The sequence below is a fragment of the Rhipicephalus sanguineus genome, chromosome 8, assembly GCF_013339695.2.
Source record: "Rhipicephalus sanguineus isolate Rsan-2018 chromosome 8, BIME_Rsan_1.4, whole genome shotgun sequence".
NCBI classification, from domain to species: Eukaryota; Metazoa; Arthropoda; class Arachnida; order Ixodida; family Ixodidae; genus Rhipicephalus; species Rhipicephalus sanguineus.
The window spans coordinates 71,912,707-71,934,242 of NC_051183.1; the positions used below are offsets into that span (position 1 = coordinate 71,912,707).

The window sequence follows — 21,536 nt, forward strand, 5'->3', positions numbered from 1 at the left end:
AATTAGTGCCTTGATCGGAGCAGATCATCTCCGGAACGCCTGTGCGACTGAAGATCTCAGTCAGCGCATCACAAGTCGCCTTAGCTGTCAAAGAACGCAGTGGGACCACCTCTGGCCACCTCGTGCAAAGGTCAACTAAGCACAGCGCGTACTTATGCCCTCTCGCTGACGGTGTGTCCAGGGGTCCGATTACATCTACATTGACAACTTGGAAAGGGTGCTCGGGTCTAGTGAGCGGAGTTATAGGCACCCTATCCGTGCGACGCCTGTCTGAACGAATTTGACATCCATGGCACGAACGACAATGCTCTAATATCTCCTTCGCCATACCCGGCCAAAAGAAGTTATACCTAATGCGAGCTTTTGTTTTCTTTGGCCCTAGATGCCCCCCACATAATGACTCATGGGCTAAGTGCATTACCTCAGTACGCTTATCTTTGGGGACAACTAGTTGACTCACTCGAGTGCCTGCTATTGAGTCGCAGTGGTATAATAGCCCGTCTGAAATGAACATGCCGGATTTCCCACTACGAGCATCTTCCCAACATTTCTTTAGCGTAGCGTCACCCAACTGCACTTTGCGGAACTCTTCTCTTTGGCCAGCGACGCCTCCCTTTCTTCATCAATTTGCGCATCTTCCCCGAAAACGTCTTTTTCCTCCAAGGTAAGATTGCAGGCCACTACTTTTGGTTTCTCTACTGCTTGTTCTGCCTCATGAGCAGGCTCGGCCGGTGCTCGACAGGGTGCCAGAGGGCTGCTGGCCTTCAACAAAAGTTTCCAATCTTCCTCGGTCAACAAACAATCTGTGCCCTCGACGAGCTCATCAGTTAACGCGCAGAGTAGGTCGACGCTCTGAGGTTGCGTCACCACTCGCGGGCTATTTAATTTGACCGGCAGCGTAGCCAGCCTTGCCTCGATTGTTTTACCAAAAGCAGACACCAACCTTACCGTGCCACACGGCTCTATTAGACTACGCGGAAGCAGACTCTCCCGAATGACGGTTATCTCACTCCCCATATCCAAAATCGCATCTGCGGCTATACCTGCACATGCTACAGGGATTAACTGCGGTTTATTTGTGCCTTGACCCTCGTGTTTCAGAGACTTCACCTTTGCGCTAAGTACTCCATCAGGTATTTCAGTTTCCGTCTCGTGGGATAACGTTACCTTTTGTACTTTCCGCTTTGGCTCGATAGCCTTTTTGGGGTTGCTCTCCTGATCACTAGACTTCGGGCATTCTCTAGCGAAATGGCCTGAGCCGTGACATAAGTGGCATTTCAAAGCCCCTTTCTCTACCCGTGTCGCCGGCTTCTGTCCCATTTCTACACTTGGTTGCTTTGAAGCACGCCCTTTCCCTTTCGCTTGTTCGAAATTTTGGAGCACTTTAGCGATCTCAGTTGGCCTAAGTCATCCCTCGCCTTCCCTTAATCTCACATACTCTAGACCCTCCGTACTTAGTCCCGATTTTATACGGTCAGCAACGATGAGTTCGGCCATCACTTCTACCGTGTCGGCCTCTCTCACTTGAAGGTAGTATGAGAAATAAGTTCTCACACGCGACGCGAACTGCGCCCACGTCTCTTCCTTCCGTTTTACCGCTCGTTCAAACCTCAGCAGATACTCTGCCGGAGAAAGCTTCAGTTCCGTCAGCACCGCCGCTTTAACTGACTCGTAATCTGCACTCTCTTCAGGGTTGAGGTTACGCAGTAGGTAACGGACTCGTTCAGTTAGTGCTGGTATAACCAAATGCACGCGACTCTCATACGGTACTTGGTAAGTAGCAAACAGTTTTTCTATTTCCTCAAAACATAATGGTACATCCGCGTCACTCGGCAGGCGAAACCCTTTCAGCACTTTTGCACATTGCTGGACAGAATCGAAGCACCGTCGCCTCTGATCACCCGTCTCCGACCCAGAGTTGGACAACGTGCCACTGAGACGTTCCGCGTTCATTCTAGTTTGCAATAGCTTTTCGTACTCAATCTGAAGATTGAGCCTTTGGATTTCAAGTTCGGGCGTTCTCGTTTCGCTTGAAAACGGCAAAACCTGAGATGCCTGCTGCATCGATTCTTGCCTCTGAGTAGGCATTCTCGCCTCAGCTGATTTATCAGAATTTAGACTACCATCCTTTGATGGCTCTCGATTCCGATCCATATCCGCTACACTCGCACCTTCATCTCCATTAGACTCCATTGTTTCAGCACCCCCGCGTGTTCTCACCATGTGCTCTACACATAAACTGCCATGCTAACTTGAGAAAGACGTAAGAAATCCTGCTCACCCTTTGCTGAATGCTCTGTTGTTCCTGGATCTCCTCCACGGCGCCGGAGTTGACTGCTGTGGGATCGTCTCGACGTTGCCGCTGGTAGCTGTTGGATGCCTTGCCCCTCGAGTCTTCTCAGCGCTGGTCCAGTGTATGGTGCTGTAGAGCTCACCGATCCCTGTCAGACTGCGCCAGTTATGTTTTTTCTTGTTCGTTTTCTCCTTGATGTGGATTGAAGTCCCGTCAAGGAGATGATCGACGTCGATGAAGCAGGAGGCAGGTTGGAGGTAATAAAAACTTGAAGGTATATTGTAGCGAAATATTTACAGTCATATGTACATCTTGCCGAAGCACACTGATGATAACATAGACATCAACAGCATCTTACTCTTCTACTTAACTTTTCTTAAGTTAGAGCCTAGAACACTGTTACTACATACGAAGAACCGAGTCTCACTGTTCGACCACCAAGTGGTTACGGCCCAGAGAGAAGTTGCATCGTACGGAGTCTTACTGATCGATCAGTTAAGTGATTACAGCCTAGAATGAAGGGAAACGAATTCCGTCCAGTCTTAAGTACCTTGCGGTAAACAAAAAAAAGGGGAGGTGGCCACTGGTGGTCCGCCTCGGCATTCCCTTATCCAATCCGTTTATCCTCAGTTTAAGCCACTACCTACCGGGCTGTCCTTAATCTCGACAGCAGTGCCTTTACAGCGCAGACAGGCGTTTTGGCACTCTTTCCCATCATGGCTCTCTCTCTCCTTCCCACGCTCTTAGGGATTCTCACGGTCGAAATACATCGGTATCTTAGCCCAGGTGCATTCACGCCATTTTCCCGTACTCATCGAGTTGAACCCGCGGGCGCAGTCGTTAAATGGTTCCGGGAAAGAAAAGGCGTTTGCGTGACCCTGCCTCCCACGCATTCGACCTTGCATTGTTGCGAAAGCATATGTCGGTCGTTGTTGGGGTCACGCATACTGTCGCCTCGAGCGACGGCATAGAGCGGGGGATGTCCTCCTCATTTTCCCACACGTTCGGGACGCCGACCTCTGAGAACGGTCGCTTGACCGCAACCCATGCTGGCCATCGCTGCTCAAAGGAAGCCGTTTGCTTTCTCTTGATAATTGCACAGCCGAAGACCGGGCAGGGGGAGAGCCGAGAAAGAAGCTTTGTACGACGTACCGTGCCGCGCCGTCCCGTCTGCAGGATCGACTTATGAGCGGCAAACATAACAGAGGGTGTTTTTCGGAGTTTATTGTTGGAAGAAAATTGGGCGCTTATCGAACTTTATTTCCCGCAAGTGTCCAATTCTCCGAAATTCTGTGTTCAATTTTGAAATATAAGTTGCTGCAACGTGTTCTTAATAATTTCATATCCAATTAAAATGCATTGCATTGATGCAAATAATCCTTTTTTTTCACCTTTTTATTTTTTCTCCACTTCCTGTTCATTTACCCTGTTAATAAGCCTGTTGTTGTGCCCTGCTGCAAGCTCGCCAAACCGTACTTCGGGGGAGGGGGGGCAGGAGCTAGTCAAGCTGCTTCTCAGCTTTTTCTCGCAGCCTCCCTGATCTTCCTGATGAAAAATAGGGAGTTTATTATTATTATTATTCTCAATACTCCAAAATCATATATGAAATTGTATCTGAACAAAAAATTATGCGAACACACTAAGTGTATTTTAGATCTCTGCAAGGTTTGAAAGCACAAATACATATACAGACAAGCACAAATACTTGAATACAAAACACGTACGTTTGTTCGTATTACAAGCTTAAAGCTTGTTCTAATAGACGCAAGCATATTTTGCGAGGTTGGTGCCACTGATGGAGGTGCGCTCCTTTCGATTGATGATCCTCAGCTTTGAAAATGCCCTTTTAAAATCAGAGTTTATTGGATAAATCCGAATTTTCAAAAGTTTTATCGGCGAGTATTTATCGTTCAGATTTATCCGAATACACGGGGCCCTAGTTATGACTAAAACACTTTGTCTTCGTCAGTGCAGCCACGCAAAAGGACAATGTTGGCTCAACAGCATTTTCTGCTGATCATTGGTACCCACTTCTAGCCCCGGCCGGCCTATAGACTCCTCTTTTGTTCGAACCGACCGCCATAGTAGTCTTCTAAGTTTATAGGCTCACGAAATATACTATCTGATTTTGAAGAGCATAGTTTGCAGTTTTGAGTGACATTCTCCACAATCTCCGCTGTCCTTGAAAACACGACAGAAATAAAGTACACACGTTGTAAAAGGAAAGCACGTGCAGACCGTCTACACAATTGTCTATGTTATCACGCACGTATGTACTTGAACACGGCGAAACAAGGCCTTTTGTATCGCTCGCCAGCTAGCGCAGCTTTCTTTGCACAAATATTCGTGAGTCCATTGGCGGCCAATGGCATGCAGCAAAATATGCCTTGGTACAATCCTCACAATTTTTTCCCCAAAATTTTAAAGTATATATCAATATGCGAAATTATCACTGTGTTTGCTTGCATGTCGTGATTTAGCCCGTGTGTACAAAACGGAGCTGTGCTGTACTTGACTGTGATCTGGGCGTGGTAAAAGGCGGCAAAGCATTTTGTAACGCCATCACCTTCATCCCTGCATAGTACTTCATGATTTGGGTGGACATTTTTTGCTGGGTGTATTGCGGTAACCATGAAATTTACCATACGAGTCAAGCTGGCATATATGTGTGTATACGCTTCTATATGGACATCAGCACTGCGTATGCCGCCTATATATACATAATGTAATTTCCCAGTAATAACGGCGATGTTTTTGTCTGATTATGACAGAGCAATAAAAGAAAGTTGCGTTTCCCAAGGCGATCCTCCTCTTCGTGCGTTTTTTGGTTTTTACAGAATATGCACAAACAATAGACAATGTGCTCCTGGAAAAGCACATCGTGAATGTTAAGGGCATATGCAGTTTATATCACAGATGCTTGAGAACATTGCATAGCGTAAGACTGCCGAATTCCTGACGCGGTGTGCTTGGGGCATCCTAGGTTGTCCGTGGTTTGAAACCTGCTCGCCTTGCACCCAAGCTACGGACGCTCGGCGCTTATAAGTAGGGCAACGGAAAAAGCGCTTGCCGCACACAAGTGGGAAAAGGACACAATGAAAACGTGTGCACTTTTGTTGTCCGCCTTTCTCTTCGGATCTTGCGCGGCCACGAGCTACTCGCCCGAAGGTAGGTGTTGCGCCATATTCTTTTTGTGTTTTTGTGAAGTTACATCAATATTCAGTCTTAATCTTTAGCGTAGTAGTGGTGTGCGCGTTGGTCTTCAATAAGCCGCGTTTAGATCCTGCATATCATCTGTCAATACGTAGCTACGAGAACGTTTTCATAATTGGAGTGGGTAACAGCGACCACAATAATTATAGGGGAAAACAATGGTGGCGTCGTCTGTGGTATGCAAATTCGCTGTTACAATAAACACTGCTTTCTTTGCCAACACCAACCGCCGCCTTGCACTGGATAATTTTCTGCTACACAGTCTAGCCTCAACAACTGAACAATGCGTATACGAAAACTACCTGCAGCCGGAATAATGCACTTCGCAAAACATTGCAGTTATTTCTTTTTTGCGTGTGTCACATGAAAAAAAGAATATTACACTAGGCTTGAAATTTTTCTTTGGGACGATTGCAACAATTTCACCGTGTTGCACCTACTAGGTAAGTTTATTTCTACGTTTCAAGGTCCCCACGAATTATTACAGTAAACCTAAGCTCTTCCAGCTTCGTTTGTTTTGATGTAATGGTAATTTATTCGCGAGGTTTCAAGATAAAAGACTGCGTTCTCAGTAGTCAAGAACGCGTGGCTAGCCCAACTCTAGATGAAGGTTTTTTTATTATTATTTAACGCACGCCAGAATTTAGGCACTTAGGATTTGTTCATTGCAAGTTTCTCTCGTGGATGTGACGTTCACCTCAAGCCTAATAACCGATGACTGGAAAACAATTCCTTCTTCACTGCTACACACAAAATAGTAGTCAGGCCAAACTAAAGCTGTTTGTTTCGCTTGTTGTCGGCAACCAATGGCGTGGTTTGGTGCTTGTACTCGCCGTTAATCTCCAATGCAGAGCCTGCAAGACCCTCAGGAGTTTGTAAAGCCACCTCAACATCATAGGTTAGAGAACTGATGTTTATTTAATTGCGATTTTCGAAATCACTCAATGACTGTGAGCAGATTCTTCATTCCCTTCGCCTGGCCCTAGACGTGTTACCATAATAAGACTTGCCGAAACAGGAACTGCCAGTGAGATAGGTTTTCTAATGACGTTCTTTAGGGTACGTAGAATACAGAAGTTCCACCTTAGATGTGGTGAGCTGATCTCCCTTCTGCAACGTTATGAGCTGGGGAGAACCGCCATGGGCGCGGAACGTTAGACCTCGTGCCTTGGAGTGGGCCAGCTCGTTGAGGTTGGTCAGGCCTCCTTCAAAATGGCCCATGTGAGCAGGAAGCCTCATTAAGAAGTAAGTACAAATGTCTTTGTCACCGAGAATACGGCGTGCTTACTTGGAGATGGCGCCGACGGCAAAGGCCCGGATGGCTGTCCGGGAGTCACTGAATGCGTTCGCACGTTTCTCGTCGAGGAGAGCAATGGCGATGGTCACCTGCTCGACAGCCTTCGAGGACGAACATTCGATTGATGCGGCGTTGATGACCAAACCAGCTTTTTTGACCCATACTACCGCGTATCTGTTGATGTTCCTGTGCCGGGCCGCGTCGACAAAGCAGCTCTCCTCAGGGATCTCTGCTACCCTGCCGAGGGTCGCCACCACCCGAGCCCGTCTTCTTTCCACGTTTCACGGCAGGTGCATATTGCGTGGAACGGAGAAAACGATAATCTGTTCACGTTGGTTTTTTTCAATGCCCCCGGTAATTGCGGTGCACCATGGTGGGAGGGATACCAATGTCTGTCAGAAGTCGCCTCCCAGTCTTCGTGCCCGAGAGTGTGAAGACCTGTGTCCTCTCCTCAGCTTCCGCAATTTCCTAAAGCGTATTGTAAGTTCCCAGCTGGAGGGGTCGTTCCACTTGCGTGTAGTTTGGGAGTCCAAAAGCACTTTTGATGCCCCTCCGGAGCATGGCGTTTAGCTTATCCCGCTCAGCACTCTGCCAGACATGCATGGCCGCGACGTACGTAATGTGACACAGTAGAAACGCGTGGATGAGCCTGACCAGGTTGTTTTCTCCAAGACCACTGCGACTGTTGGCGACCCTCCTGATAAAACCTGTGGTGCTGTCCGTCTTTTACGCGAATCGGAGTATCGTTTGGCTATTGGTGCCCGACGACTCCACGATCATACCGAGGATGCGGATCGATGCGACCCTATGGGTTGTGTCCTCACTCTTTGTGTGAAGGATTATGTCGCTCTCTGCCAGGGGTTTCTAGTCTCTTGGCTTGCGTCTCCGCCTGCTGGGTCTGTACAAGAGCAGCTCTGATTTGATCGGTGAACACGTCAGGCTGGTTCCCTGCAGAAAGGAGTCCGTATAGTCGATTCCTTCTTAGAGGGCAGATTTAACGTGCGCGTTTCTGCCTCCGGCACACCAGATCGTTATGTCGTACGCGTAAACGGTACGTCCCATGCTTTGAGTCTTCCCGAGACCCTCCAATAGACCAACCATGGCGATATTAAACAAAAGCTGTGAAATGACGGAGCCTTGTGAGGCGCCCCTATCACTGAGTTTTTGCTGGCCTTGAGCAAGGCGCTGCGTCCCTCGAAGAAAGTTCTAAGGAAAGAGTGAAAGGCCGCGCCCATGCCGAGGTTCGAGATTGCGTGGGCAATTAACTACTGATGCATATTATCAAAAACCTTCTCCAGGTCGAAATCGAGAATGGCCCTCGTGTCCCGGGTGTTAATGTCGAGTATATGAGCCTTGATGAGCCTCATAGCGTCCTGGGTTGAGAGACCGGGCCTTAATCCCACCATGTTGTGAGGAAACATTGTTTTCTTCGATAAACCTTGAGATTTCGTTGTGGAAGACATGCTCTGCCACCTCACCTACACAGGACGTAAGGGAGATGGGCTGTTGGTTTTCTAAGCTCTCTAGTAAAAAAAATATAATAAAAGCACATGAACGCGCTTCCGCTTCTTCATTGCGTCGTTGGTGTGAGCAGCAGCACAGTGTAGGGCCGTGAATAAGGGCGAGACGCGCACTCCACACCAGTCCACAACATATCCACACAACATATCAGCTAACCTTGCCATTTAACAGATCTTTCCCATATCTCATATATGGGGGTCACTTCTGAAAGGGACTTGGTGTCAGGATTCGAGAAACATATCAATACGAATCTCCAGACAGAATGAAATCTGGACTCCGGTTCTGAAATATAGCTTTCGTTCCACGGTTATGCTTCAACAAATGGTGACAGCACTAGGTGCCTCAGGAAAAAAAAATGCTTGAGACCATTCACGTCTGTGTAGCTTACCCGATCGAAGTGTTATTAATCGCGTTAGGCAAGAAACTAATGCAAGCTCCATTTAGCGAAGTCAGATAACTTCTTCCTTGTGAAGCACGAAATAGCTGCTAAAGTTTTAAACACACTCGCTTAAACACGCCGTCGGGATTGCTTTCTTTCTGGGGCGTGCAGCTGTCCAGTGTGGATGCAAAGCTCGTGGAGTACTTATTAAGAAGAAAATATGGAATACAGGCAGTCATTCTATAATCAGGCCGCTGGCGAATGGACTGCATGTTTGAGACCCCTGGTCTAGGCCAAAGAACGTAGCGCTGGCATTGCTGGCAGCTGACCCGAAGGCTGCAGGTTCGATCCCAGCCACAGCGGTCGCATTTCGATGGAGGCGAAATGCTAGAGGCCCGTGTATTGTACGATCTCAGAAAACGTTAAACACCAGATGGTCGAAATTTCCGGATCCCTCCACTACGGCGTGCCGCATAATCATATCGTGGTTTTGGCGCGGAAAACTCCAGACATTATTATTAGCATTACTGACACTTATACAAGTATTCGGACTTCATGAAGATTACGTATTTTCAGCGAATTAAATAATGCCGTCAGCTGAGGTTGCGCGTCACGCCATGCGGTAAGTAGACTTGAGGACAAAGGAAAATGCAACACATGTCCACACCTCCTGTGGGCGCGCGCGAGCCGCAGATGTTCTATTCATATTTTGCCAAACAAGTGCTATTTTAAAATTTTCGGAGACAATACGCTATTGGTCAATGTGTACCCCCACCGAACTAGGTCTCTAAAAACACCTGCTTCAGGTTTCACTGCAAGCGAAGAACAGCCTATGTAGTTAATGTGAACAACAGGATACATCGCTGATTTGAATTGTTATGTTCTAGAGTTTGCGACTGTGCACTATGTCACCTAGTAGTTGTCATGCTGTGACACCAAAGGACATAATATAATTGCCGTCTCTAATACTGAATAACAAAGAATGCGTCAGCAACGTGTCTTTTGTGTGCTTGAAGTGCTATCTTCAATTCAAATAGGTACAAAACCCCATAACTGATCAAAATAAGGGCTTCATAATTTCCTAGTAAACGTCCGTATTATGCACATATTTTAAAACTTTCCTGAATCTTCACATTCCTTGCGTTTTCTCAGACTGGTATTTTTAAATGCGAAGCATTTCTGAGCGAACCACATAAATATTGATTGTTTCTATCTATCTATCTATCTATCTATCTATCTATCTATCTATCTATCTATCTATCTATCTATCTATCTATCTATCTATCTATCTATCTATCTATCTATCTATCTATCTATGTGTCTGTCTGTCTGTCTGTCTGTCTGTATATGTATCTATCTATTTATCTCTCTATCTATCATACCGCCTTCGTTGGGCCGCTCACGTGGTCCTCTCCTTACCTAATAATTCAGGGTGAGAAAGAGATAAGATAAGCGCTACACCATCAACTGATAATTATCAAAGCAACAATCAATAAATTTTGTCGCTGCCTGCAGCTTTCTCAACCGTGAATGCACAACTAGCCCAACTGTCAAGATTTTAGCTTGAAAATACGTCCGTGCCACCTATGAATTCAATGTGCTGAACCTTCAACAGTTTTGGTTTCATTCTTCCTGATTTACGCATTTATTTAGGACAAGATTGAAGTTTTCTTACGGAACACGGCTACAGGTACGCTTCTGCCTGACTATGCCGTGCCACCCGTACAGCAGCATGCAAATATGGGCAAACAATCAAAGAATCACACACGAGTTAAAGCTGTACCCTTTTTTAACAATTGAGTACACAATTTACGTCAACAGAACTAAAAAACAAACGTAATCGCATAGAGTTTTCTGAGCACTTGATAAAACTAAAAGAACACCTACAAAATATTATATACTTGCGTTTTAACGTTGATATTAGTCCTCAATTGTGAACAGTCCTCATGCTGTTTTAGATGCGAAGTATCTTAAGGCGGAGCTCAATCCGGTGGTGGTGGTGGTGGTGGTGTGCGGCGTGACCACCCTTACTGCGCATGCGCATGCCCTCTCCACACACCTCCTCTCCACTCACCCTCACCCCTCCCCTATCCACTTTCCCTCTCCACTTCCCCTCTCCACTTTCCCTCTCCACTTCCCCTCTCCACTTTCCCTCTCCCCTTTCCCTTTCCACTCTTCATCTGAAACGCGGGCTAGACATGCCGAAATTCTCTCCTGCGCAACGCCGCGATGAGCTCGAGCGCATGCGCGTCCCCTCCGCTTCTCTCTCCTCTTCCACGCTGCCCCCCTCTCGCCCGCCTGTCGACCGCGTTCCCCGCTCGCCCTGTGAGAATTAACGGCCAGGCTAGATGGAAGATACGACGCGCGTAGCATCCCTCTTCGCGTTCCACGACGCGAGGTCGGTAGCATGCCCAACAAACGCCAACGGAACGCGATCGTGCAAGTGCTCCGGCTTCGCATCGCCTCATGGTCCCCTTTAGCGGGAGATGGTGTAATTTTTTGTATAGGTTTGCTTTGAAATTGCAGAATTAATGTATAATACAAACAGGCTATTGTCTAAAAAGTCAAAATCTTGCACTGCTAGTTTTTCTTCGTATTTTTTTCTGCAACACTTTTATTTGACCTCGTGCCATTTTCGTTTTCTCGTTGTTCTTATTCAGATAACAGATGCCTCACAAGCTCGCTGGTATTGCCGGCAGGGTACTGCTGGAAATCATACTGGCAGTACAATCCCTTTTATAAACGATGTGTGTCGACGTGCAATCCGTTGGCCCCATTTACCTCGAAGAGGGAATGTGACTGGAGCTGTCGCACTAGTGAGTATTATCTGCCCATGTCACTCGCTGCACAGTCGTGCATACTCTGTAAATGACAATAATGACCTCGTTGCAAAAATCAGCATAGTTTCGATGGGGCAAACTATGTAACGTAAGCCGTAAATAATGAAGCACACTTGCGAACTGTTCACCTTTCTCGCTTCATTATAGACATCGCATACCGAGTGCCTCAAAAATATGGTTCAACCGAGTTTACCAAGCAATAGCAGCTACTACTACAGTGGCTAGACATTGTACTACTACCGCTGAAAGCACGCGGAAAACATGTCGCAGCGGTGTGCCGCTTGTCAGCGCCCCCCCGCGGCAAGCAGCGGCACCCACAATTATCTTCGTATTGGCGGCGACGGATTCACAGGACAGGAGTTGAGGTCTCGAGGCGTGTCGAGGCGCCGATACTGTGATTCACAGTCCATATCAACCCAGGAACGGCGAGAATAGATTTTCAAAATCTTAACGCGAGAGCTTTAAGGAACCCGTGTCGCGGAAAATCCGGCGCCGGTGGCACTGTAGGTTAGTTAAAAATCCCGATGGACCCAAAGAATAAAAATCACCTTTCGAGCCGGAATCGAACCCGGACATTCTGCGTGGCATTCAAGTATTCTTCCACTCAGACACGTCACTGCTTGAAGTTGCTTCGCAATAGTACCCAATACAGGCGTCATATAGGGATAGCGTCGATCGTGGCTGAAGTGTTGGCTATTCTGTTTGATGACAACGTAATAAGCATTACATGTCTACTCCTATGACACATCTATTTATAGTCAAGCCTTCCTCGACCCCGGAGAAATGCGCCAAAGATGGATAGTTATACCATGCGCATCATCACAACGTACCGTGCCCCTTGCTTCGATAAATGTGACCTCTGTGCTAGCTGGCATTCATTTCTGTAGCGCGAAAAAATATGGACAGAGACGCAAGAGGGGACACAAAGACAGGACGGGCGCTAGTCTGTCCTCGTGTCCTCTCTTGCGTCTGTGTCCTCATTTCTGCGCTACAGAAATGAATTACAGTTATCACAACTAACTAGCCCGCAAAACCGCCTTGTATGTGCTACAACGTGAGTTACGTTACGTCGGGCCATAACGTGTTCTTTAGACGGCAGTGTAGTTGACGAGCCTAGTAAGCCCACAATTCGCGCACGACTACACACAAAGACAACGATTCATCTCGTAATTGTAGCAAAGGAAAAAAAAATATGCAGCATAGGCAGCTACTCTCTCAATGCTTCGCATGAAATCGATTTCCGCGATGCGTGGGATGTGCCGATTTTTTTTGTTTTTTTTTTTTGGGGGGGGGGGGAGGGCCTATGCCCAGCCAACTAAACTGCTGGTTTCAATACAACTTTATTCCTTCCTCATTCTCCTCCTTGAAGGCAGTGTCTCCTTGGGCTTCATTGAACATTTTTTGTGAGGGATGACGATAAGTTGGCCACAATATGACGACGATGAATTCGGAGCGAATTCGGTTTCTCTCGATCAGACGTTTTCCATAGCTACGCCTTATACCGGATGTTAGGTGTAGACTGGAATTAGGTAAATGTTCAGACCGGTTGAGACTAAACTATAACCCATAAGGGCAAACCGAAAGTAAAGTGAACCGCCATAGTGGAAACAGTAAATTAAGTTAAAACCGGAGGTGTCCAGATGGAAGTAAACAGACGCACCGGAAGCGTCACAAAAGTCTCGGGACAAAATTGCGAATCGATCTCAAGGGGATGAGGGAGGTATGACGAGTATGTAACAAACTACCTTCACCCTCATTGCAGTTAACAATTTGTTTGGCAAGCATTTTTTTTTCTTTTTCACGTAAGAACCTTGCACAAGCTCAATCGTTTGCTATCGCTATGCTCTTTGCAAAGGTTCAGTTGACGACCCAAAGAAAGAGACAGAGAGAGGGAAACAAATGAGAGGAGGCCAGGGAGCTCAAAGGCTTACACAGAAACTATTCAGCGAGACAGGGCCTAAGCATGCGTCGTGACCTTTCGCACTTCTACTCAAAAGTGTAAATCCCCATATATGTCAATCAGTTTTAATCGTTCTTTAATTACAAAAGATTTTTTGCCCAAGCGTATCTAAGAGTTCGGCTAAGCTTCTGTCATTTTTCTTCAACGTTTCAGTGGCAGTGTGCAAGGCTCCCCGTACTGAATACAAGTGCGAATTTGGCTCTTACCCTGTGTATTACTACGACCCAAGGAGAAAGACCTGCGTACGAACTTCGCAATGCACGTATTATGGAAACAACTTTCCTACAATGCGGGACTGCCAAGAAACATGCATGAGACGTAAGTGACCTGTCTTACTTACCTTCCCTAAGAAATCAGCGTTCCGAAATACCTCTAACGCGTGCACGTTATCCGAAGGTTGTAGGTTCGGTCCGTACCGGCGGCACGTTGATCTTGCATCCACTTTAATTCCTTTCCATTTATGTCACAATTACTGTACTGCAGTTAAAAACATACAAGTAATGCCCCCTATATCTTCCGTAGCTTCATTCTCTGTTGGTTTCTTTAGGTTCTGCAGAAGGTTTGTCACAAGACGAAGTTAAGCAAATATTCAGCGCTCCCACTTCAACACGTTAACCGTTTTTGGCTTACCAATTCAAATGAGCTCACGAGGTTCACAACGAGCCCATCTTTTATCTGAAACAAAAGCAAACACAACAATGAACAAAACAAAGTCCGTTCGAAACCGCGAGCACGAAGGCTACGCAAATCAATGTTCCACACTTCACTCCAATGGCCGCTGAACGATCGCAGCGCCGCCGTTCCCTCTTGTAGATCTTTTATGAAACTCTATGGCATAGGCTATTTACGGAATGCGAATTCCAGGAGGCGCTTGAGCCATGCCGGTAAAGCAGTATCAGGGGCCGCGAAAGAATCGAAACGTGCCTACCATCTATGCTATACGTGCTTATTTTTACACTCACTGAGCTCTGAAGATTCGAATCGAGGCACATCCAGAAGATCCACAATAGGAAAATGTTCCTCATCTTAACTTGCATTTATTCCCTTAGACTTATCAGCGATGCATATTGCTATAGCTAAAGCAGCCCTTATTGGTATTATTATTGTCTACTCCCTCGTAATCGATGGATTGCTTGCACGTGATGCCATGGGTACAGCTTCTGAACGTACTGACACTCCAGGATGGCGGCTCTGATGACAAACAAGAACCTGCTTCAATATGATAATGACGTGGAAGGAACGCCTCTCTGCGTGAATAACGAAAGAAGCTGCATGTGTTGTTTATAGAAGATTAATGCGACATTGCAAATTTCGTGCCCCACCCCCATGCTTGTGCTCTAACATGGCGGTTTCAGTGACGTCGATGCAAGTCTATTAATTGCCGTAGGGAGTACAAATCTGATGTGCAAGGCGAACGGTGTGACACGACCAAAACACGTTTCTCTTTATCCCAACAGAGGAGCCATCCGGGCCGAATGTCAACCCATGCAGCGTGCTACCCAGCGAAGGGTACTACTGCAAGGGCGGTTTCGGATCTTTCCGCTTCTTGTTCGACAACAGCAGCAAGACGTGCCACCTGTTCTGGTACAGAGGTTGCGGAGGAACGCTGAACAACTTCCGTTCCTACTATACTTGCCTGAACCGTTGCGCTGGAAAGTATGTCACTGAAAATAGCCAGAAGTTACTCGACGCAAAGTTCTAGACAAGGTAGGCCGTCGATGCTTTCAGCGCTTTCTTCTGCGTAGCACCGGCGTAGCTGCACTTTATTGAAAGTTTGCTCAGAGCTATCGCGAAAGAAGTGTCGGTCCAGAGTAATAAGTTGTTGTTAATATAATCTTTATTCAACTCGCAGTTTGTGGACTGGCTTGTTCAACTAGGTAAAAGCAGCGCAAGAACTTTTGTATTCATTCGTTTCTGTGTATTAAACCCGACCCTTATTAGTCAGTGCCTGTCCTTCTTTCTGCGCTACACTTATCATGAAAATCAACCAGCTAGCCCAGTTTTAATGGTGTTGCAGACTTCTTCAAGGGTTTTCGAGCAGCGCCACTAACCCACTTAAACCCGCTGTGGTGTAGTGTGTTTCTTGAATATTGTCACGTGATGCTGTAACAGAAACCTCTAACTAGCAGTACAGCAGAACGTCAGGCTGGTCCGATCACTGGCTTTTCTTTTTTGTTTTTTCCTACTACACTATGGCATATACCCACTCTGGGGTATTGGCCAAGAATTCGTTGTTTAATACTTACAAGATAAGTTGAAAATGGCAAAACGACCTCATCGTCTTTTACACGAGCTCGTCCTCACCTTTTCAGCAGCGGCACATACAAGCGTGCCAGCAACATTACTGGCCGATCTTTACTCGTGGCAATATTGTATAGGTGTTCTACCTTCCAAAAGCTTCCAATGAAAACAGTGAAAATGAATGCCCTGAATGCCGTTAAACAGGCAGATTTGCGTGTAGAGACTATTGTATTGTGCAATGAAAACTCTCAGGCTTCCGTTAGTGCAAATCACTTCTACGGTCCGTTTTCTTCTAATAAGACTACAAAATATCAGATAGGCAATACTTTTCAGAAAGCTAGAAATATCGCCACCTTCGCAGAACAATCAGCACTCTAAACGAGCTAGACAAGCTGACTCTAATATTTATTGTTCTTTGAAGCTGCATTCTAAATCCTATTCTTAACCTCGAGTTGTCGCATGTCCACATTATTTCTGACAACCTTTATTCATTTTCAATAGGGCGAGATAACCAACTTTATAATCTGGGACTGCATCATAAAAACGTCATATGAGCCACTGCAGTTGCATAAGGGACACTGGTGGCGAAATTTTCCGTGGTCTTACAAGCCCAACGCCACGGGGATCCACGCGCTAAAGTAAATAAAAGATTTGTTTCCAATCATTCGCCTTATATTCTTGTTCACTACTCGCTCTCTTTTGAAGCTCTTCGTTTGTTTGCTTCCTATGCAATCCTAAAAATATTCAGAGCCCTTCCACTATAGTAACATGGAAGAGCAGCGAAGCTGTTTGTCTTGTTTGTAAATGCGAAGCATTTCTTAGCGAACTCAAGGCACTTTGAGCGCTTCTATCTATCTATCTATCTATCTATCTATCTATCTATCTATCTATCTATCTATCTATCTATCTATCTATCTATCTATCTATCTATCTATCTATCTATCTATCTATCTATCTATCTATCTATCTATCTATCTATCCGCCTACATCTCAGTGCTCCCGTGATCGCCTCGTTAACTTGATGTAGACCAAATTTGGCATGGGAGGGTAAGAGGATTCGACGAATATGACTGTCTGGTCGTGACATTAATAAAGTTGAAATCCTGTCACGTACGTCGTCAAACCCTTTCCTCCAGACACGTGTGGCACATATCCGTTTACCACGGGCCGCGGTGTACGGGTATGCACCACAGGTGATCGACACTTTATATCTACCAAAGAACGGCGACAAGAGACATCGGTAATTTAAATTCGAGAGGACCAAGAAAAACCGACATCGGTAGCGTTGACCTGACGAATGGAAAGAATTAAAAATAGGATCCCAGCAGGATCAAGCCCAAGCATTCTGCGTGGCAATCAGTTATTGTACCACAAAAGCACGCCAAGTCTATGAACTTGCTTGGAAAAAACACCCCATGCAGGCGTAATATCGGTGCAACGTCAGTTGTGGTTGTGATGCTGGTTATCCAATGTCCAAGAAAGCAATAAACACTACATATGTACAGGCGTCATATCAGATTAACGTCTCTGGTTTCAGTGTTGACTCGGCTCCTATAGCAGTCTATAAAGATTACATTTGTATTCCTATGATTGAGGAACCTATATTGGAGCATTTCTCGACCCCGGAGAAATACATTACCGAAAGTTAAGTATGGTATTCACATGAGTGCACCGCAAAGTGCACTTAGTTTCGAAAATACTGGCGTATGTACTCTAACGTGACGGCTGAGGTTACGTCGCACCATAAGTTACCCTTGAAACGCCAGTGTTGTCGATGTGCCTGGTAAGCCCGCGATATTCACACAGCTACTACACTTACAAGAACACGTCGATCCACCTCGTAACGCTTGGCTCAAAGCCATGAAATACCGCTTAGAAGTGCTCGCTGACTGCTTCGCATGAAACCGATTAACACAACACGTGGGATCTGCCCAATTAAAAAAAAAAGTTCCTCCATGGCTTGAGCTATCTAGCAGATCACGCAAAGTTCTTCGCGTGCACTCACCTGTGTTCCTATGCGCATGCGCCTCTACGATTCGATGTACGGCGGCGCCGTCTGCGCTGGCGCTCTGCGGAACGCGGCCACGCTAAGCCGTGTTCACCCTAAAGGCCTAACACGCGTACGCATTGCAGCGCGTCAGCGCATGGCGTGTAGACGCGGCGCCGCGCCCTCTCCCAATGGAGGAAGAGTGCACGCGGCTACACGAAGCTCTGCACGCTGTTCCTCCATTGGAGAGGGCGCGGCGCCGCGTCTACACGCCACGCGCTGACGCGCTGCAACGCGTACGTGTGTTCAGGCCTTAAGAGTGGACGCCATTGTGCAAGAGCGGAAGGCGTCGCGACGCCAGGCTTTCGACGACGTTTGTTTTTGTGAGGTGCTCCGGTACGACGGGTACACGTAGGCGATCGTAGTGGCAAACCGGCGCACAACTCCTTTGAGCAAGAAGGTGCGACACGCCTAGCACTAGCTCGGGGGAGTTCGATAACACGAACTACCGGATTGTCTCCGCCGCAAAATCATGCTGCGGTTGGTCGCGTACAATCGGCGTAAAATGGGACACGAACAGCGGCAAGCATTCGCAATGGTAGAGTGTACTAGAACAGGGGTGTGCTCGGAGCGAGCTTCGAAAAGTGAAGCCCAAACGGAGACATAACTTTGGAGCGCTGTGATCCGTAGTCTGCAATGTGTCGTCGTTTAAGGGTTACGTGCGGCTCCACCAAAGTGGTGCAGAAATAGAATGTCTGCTTCCCACTAAAAACGCCCGGGTTCTAATCGCGTCTCTTTCGCAGTCTCATAGGTGCCTCTCAAACGAAAGGGGAGACGCGAAAGCAACTCCGGCGAACTCTGCATGGGTACCAAGGCACGACGGCACAGCTTTCGGATGCTCTGTGCGATTCATATCTCTCTCGCACGGAGGACCCGACTGGCCCGGCGTACACGTACTGTCGTAAGCCTAACCACCAACTCGATGCTCATTTTAAGTTGCATGACCTTAAAGCTGCCTCAGCTAAAATGCGCCGGGGTACGGCTCTAGGGCGGGACCGCATAACAGTGAAACTGTTGGCAAACCTCCCTGACACAGCCTACCTCCATTTATTAGAATACATGAACCAGACCTGGGACGGACGGCCGCTCCCTCCCGAATAAAAAACATCACTTGTGACTTTTATCCTCAAAACAGGCAAGACCTTGAATACGGAATATCTGAGGCTCATATCACTAACCTCGTGCACGGGCAAGCTTATGGAGACGATCACAGGCGTGCGCAGGGATCCCCATCAGGGGGCGGGGGCAAGATTCATCGCAGCACACCCCCTACTAGGTCAATGTACGAGGCAGATTTTGCGCCCCCCCTGTCAGGTGATTTGAGGGGCGGCCGCCCCTCCGCCTTGCGCACGCCCACGCCTATGGAGACCATGGTACCGGACCTGGAGGGCAGGAGCTTCTTTGCAGACACCACGTTTGGGTTTCGCCCACACATGTCTGCACAGGACGTCCTTCTCCAGTTGCACAGGGCTGCCATACAATCCACACCTTCGCAACACAATGACAAAGCCATTCTCGCCCTTTATCTGAAGGGGGCTTTCGACAATGTTAAACATGGCAACACTAACACCAGCCGCGGCTCCTCTCCTAGCTCCCTCGCGCGCGCCGGGCTTTTTTGTTTTTGTTTCGTTTGCGTGTGCGGGCTCCCTCTCCCTTTCTTTTATGACCCCCTAGTCCGCGTGCTGCGCTGTGCAGCGCGCTTTTTTTCTTTTTTGCATCCGCTGCGCGTACTGCGCCGCGCGTTCGTTGCGCGTTTGAACGTGCGCAATTTGCAATCAGGCATACTGCAAACACTGCAGTCGTGCAGCATGTGCCAGAACGCAAAAGAATGAATTGCACTCACAACACAAAATATCTTTGGTCTCGTTTTATTGTCCTCGTTTCTGAAAATCAACATTTTCATCAAATGTGATGCGATATAGGCTCAAGAGATTAACAGAAGTTATAAACAGGAGATTAACATAAACGTGTTCATGATCACTAAGCAACACGAATGTTCTCGGCAAAGTTAAGAACTTAAAGAACAGTGGAATAAAAAGCAACATAACACTAGGGCACATATTAAAAAACACAATTTTTATACTGACAAAAGTGGAGAACAGCTTCTCATATATGCGCACCATATTGCACAAAATTATCATAACAAAATTGAACATTCCTTGAATGCAAAAACAATGAAAGCAGTTGGAACACCTAAAAATAGAATAATATAATGTAAAGATCATTTTAAAGATGTCAAAATGAACTCCACACATAACACAACTAATATTGGCCGCACTTTATTTACTACATTTTCAAAAACGTTGATTATCATATAACTAGTGATGATAAACGCGTAGAAAATGAACGGCTGATATCGGGTGATTCATGGCATCTCTTCTTGAAGATCGCCGATTCTGCAATTCTCCAGCTTTTCTCTGGGCGCACCGATCAGCTGTGTTGCGTTCCGAAATACACCCTGAAGAAAAGGGCAAGTTTCAATGAGATAAAGAGCGCCGTCGACTCGTGCAAAAGTGAACTTGTTTGTTCGTCTCGGAATAGCACAAGTTTTTATACATCTACCTAATGTCTCACAAACGTGTTTATAGGCGATGGCGAGTAATTAACCGGAGACAAATGAAAAGCACACACTCCAGCACGCGGTTCTGTGAGAGTAGTAAACCTGTAACTATAGTTACGTCGCATGGGCTTCATGTCCGCTGCTTGTTCGTATAACGATTTAAACACAGCATCGTGCCCTTTTCAAATCAGTCATTTTTGAAAACATTAACTGAAGCCCCACTGCAGAGAACAGCTACTCGGTATAGACGTGAATTCAAATTGACACAATGAAAACCGCGACTCAAAGGGCACGCTGACCTGTCGTTCTTTTGGGGGCCGGCACATATATTCCGGGACTTGTTCTGGAAGTATTCGAGCATCAAAGCACTATGCCCGAACAGCGCGTGTCGTAAAACATCGCGTCGCACAAGCACACAGCGAGCGAGCACCATGAAATGGACGAGCGACGACGGCTAACACATGCCTTACCAACGCCAGACACGAAACTTTCTAACGGATTTCAAAGTCGGCGGCGCCAGCAAGGCGGCGGAAAGCGCGCCTCCCGCAGGAAAGGGAGTTGATCCCACCAGAGAGGGGGTTGAAGAGAGTTGGGAGGAAAGAGACGGAACGCAGATTTTAACTCTGATCCCATTCAAAGGATGGCGCCTCAATTTGCCATACCGGTCACGTGGGTTTCTTTCACTAGCCTGACTACGCCATGCAATTTTGCGGGTCTTCAGCGCTGCTATAAACGACCATGCTCGTTTCAACGCTCTTTGCGACTAGGGCGTGCAAGGCAGCCACATCCCAATGCTTGAACTGGTGCTAGCTGCATCAGAAACAAAGCCACATAGACAGCAGTACTCGTACGTACCAGTCAGTCCAAGCTTGTTGCCAATTTTATTCCACAAATCGTCCTTCAGTAAACCGTCCTTGTGCTTCGGGTGGCGTTTGTCGTAAAGCACGAGGTAGTTCCGCACCATTTCGATTAGCAATTCCGCTATGTGGACGTTTTTCGACTGCGACGGGACGAGCGTGTCGGACTTGGCCGCCATGTTTTCAAGTTCCGCGGCGAGCGGATCCGGCGGCGGTTGCCGCAAAAATCTCGGTTCGGCGAATCTCGCCGCCGCCGAACCGGATTCTGCGGCTCTCCGGTCGCCGGACTGCTCAGTGTGAACGAGCCTGTAAAGTCGCTAGATTTTAC

General features: G+C 47.0%; 1 protein-coding gene across 1 annotated transcript; it reads left to right on the forward strand.

The window, feature by feature from the left end:
- The first annotated feature begins 5,190 nt into the window (after positions 1-5,190).
- LOC119402090 (actinia tenebrosa protease inhibitors) lies at positions 5,191-16,408 on the forward strand. The gene is made up of 5 exons (XM_037669194.1): positions 5,191-5,461; positions 11,364-11,519; positions 13,657-13,821; positions 14,961-15,210; positions 16,246-16,408. Exons 1-4 carry the CDS (start codon positions 5,389-5,391, stop codon positions 15,203-15,205), a joined length of 639 nt encoding a protein of 212 aa, XP_037525122.1. The 5' UTR covers positions 5,191-5,388; the 3' UTR covers positions 15,206-15,210; positions 16,246-16,408.
- Positions 16,409-21,536: the final 5,128 nt, after the last annotated feature.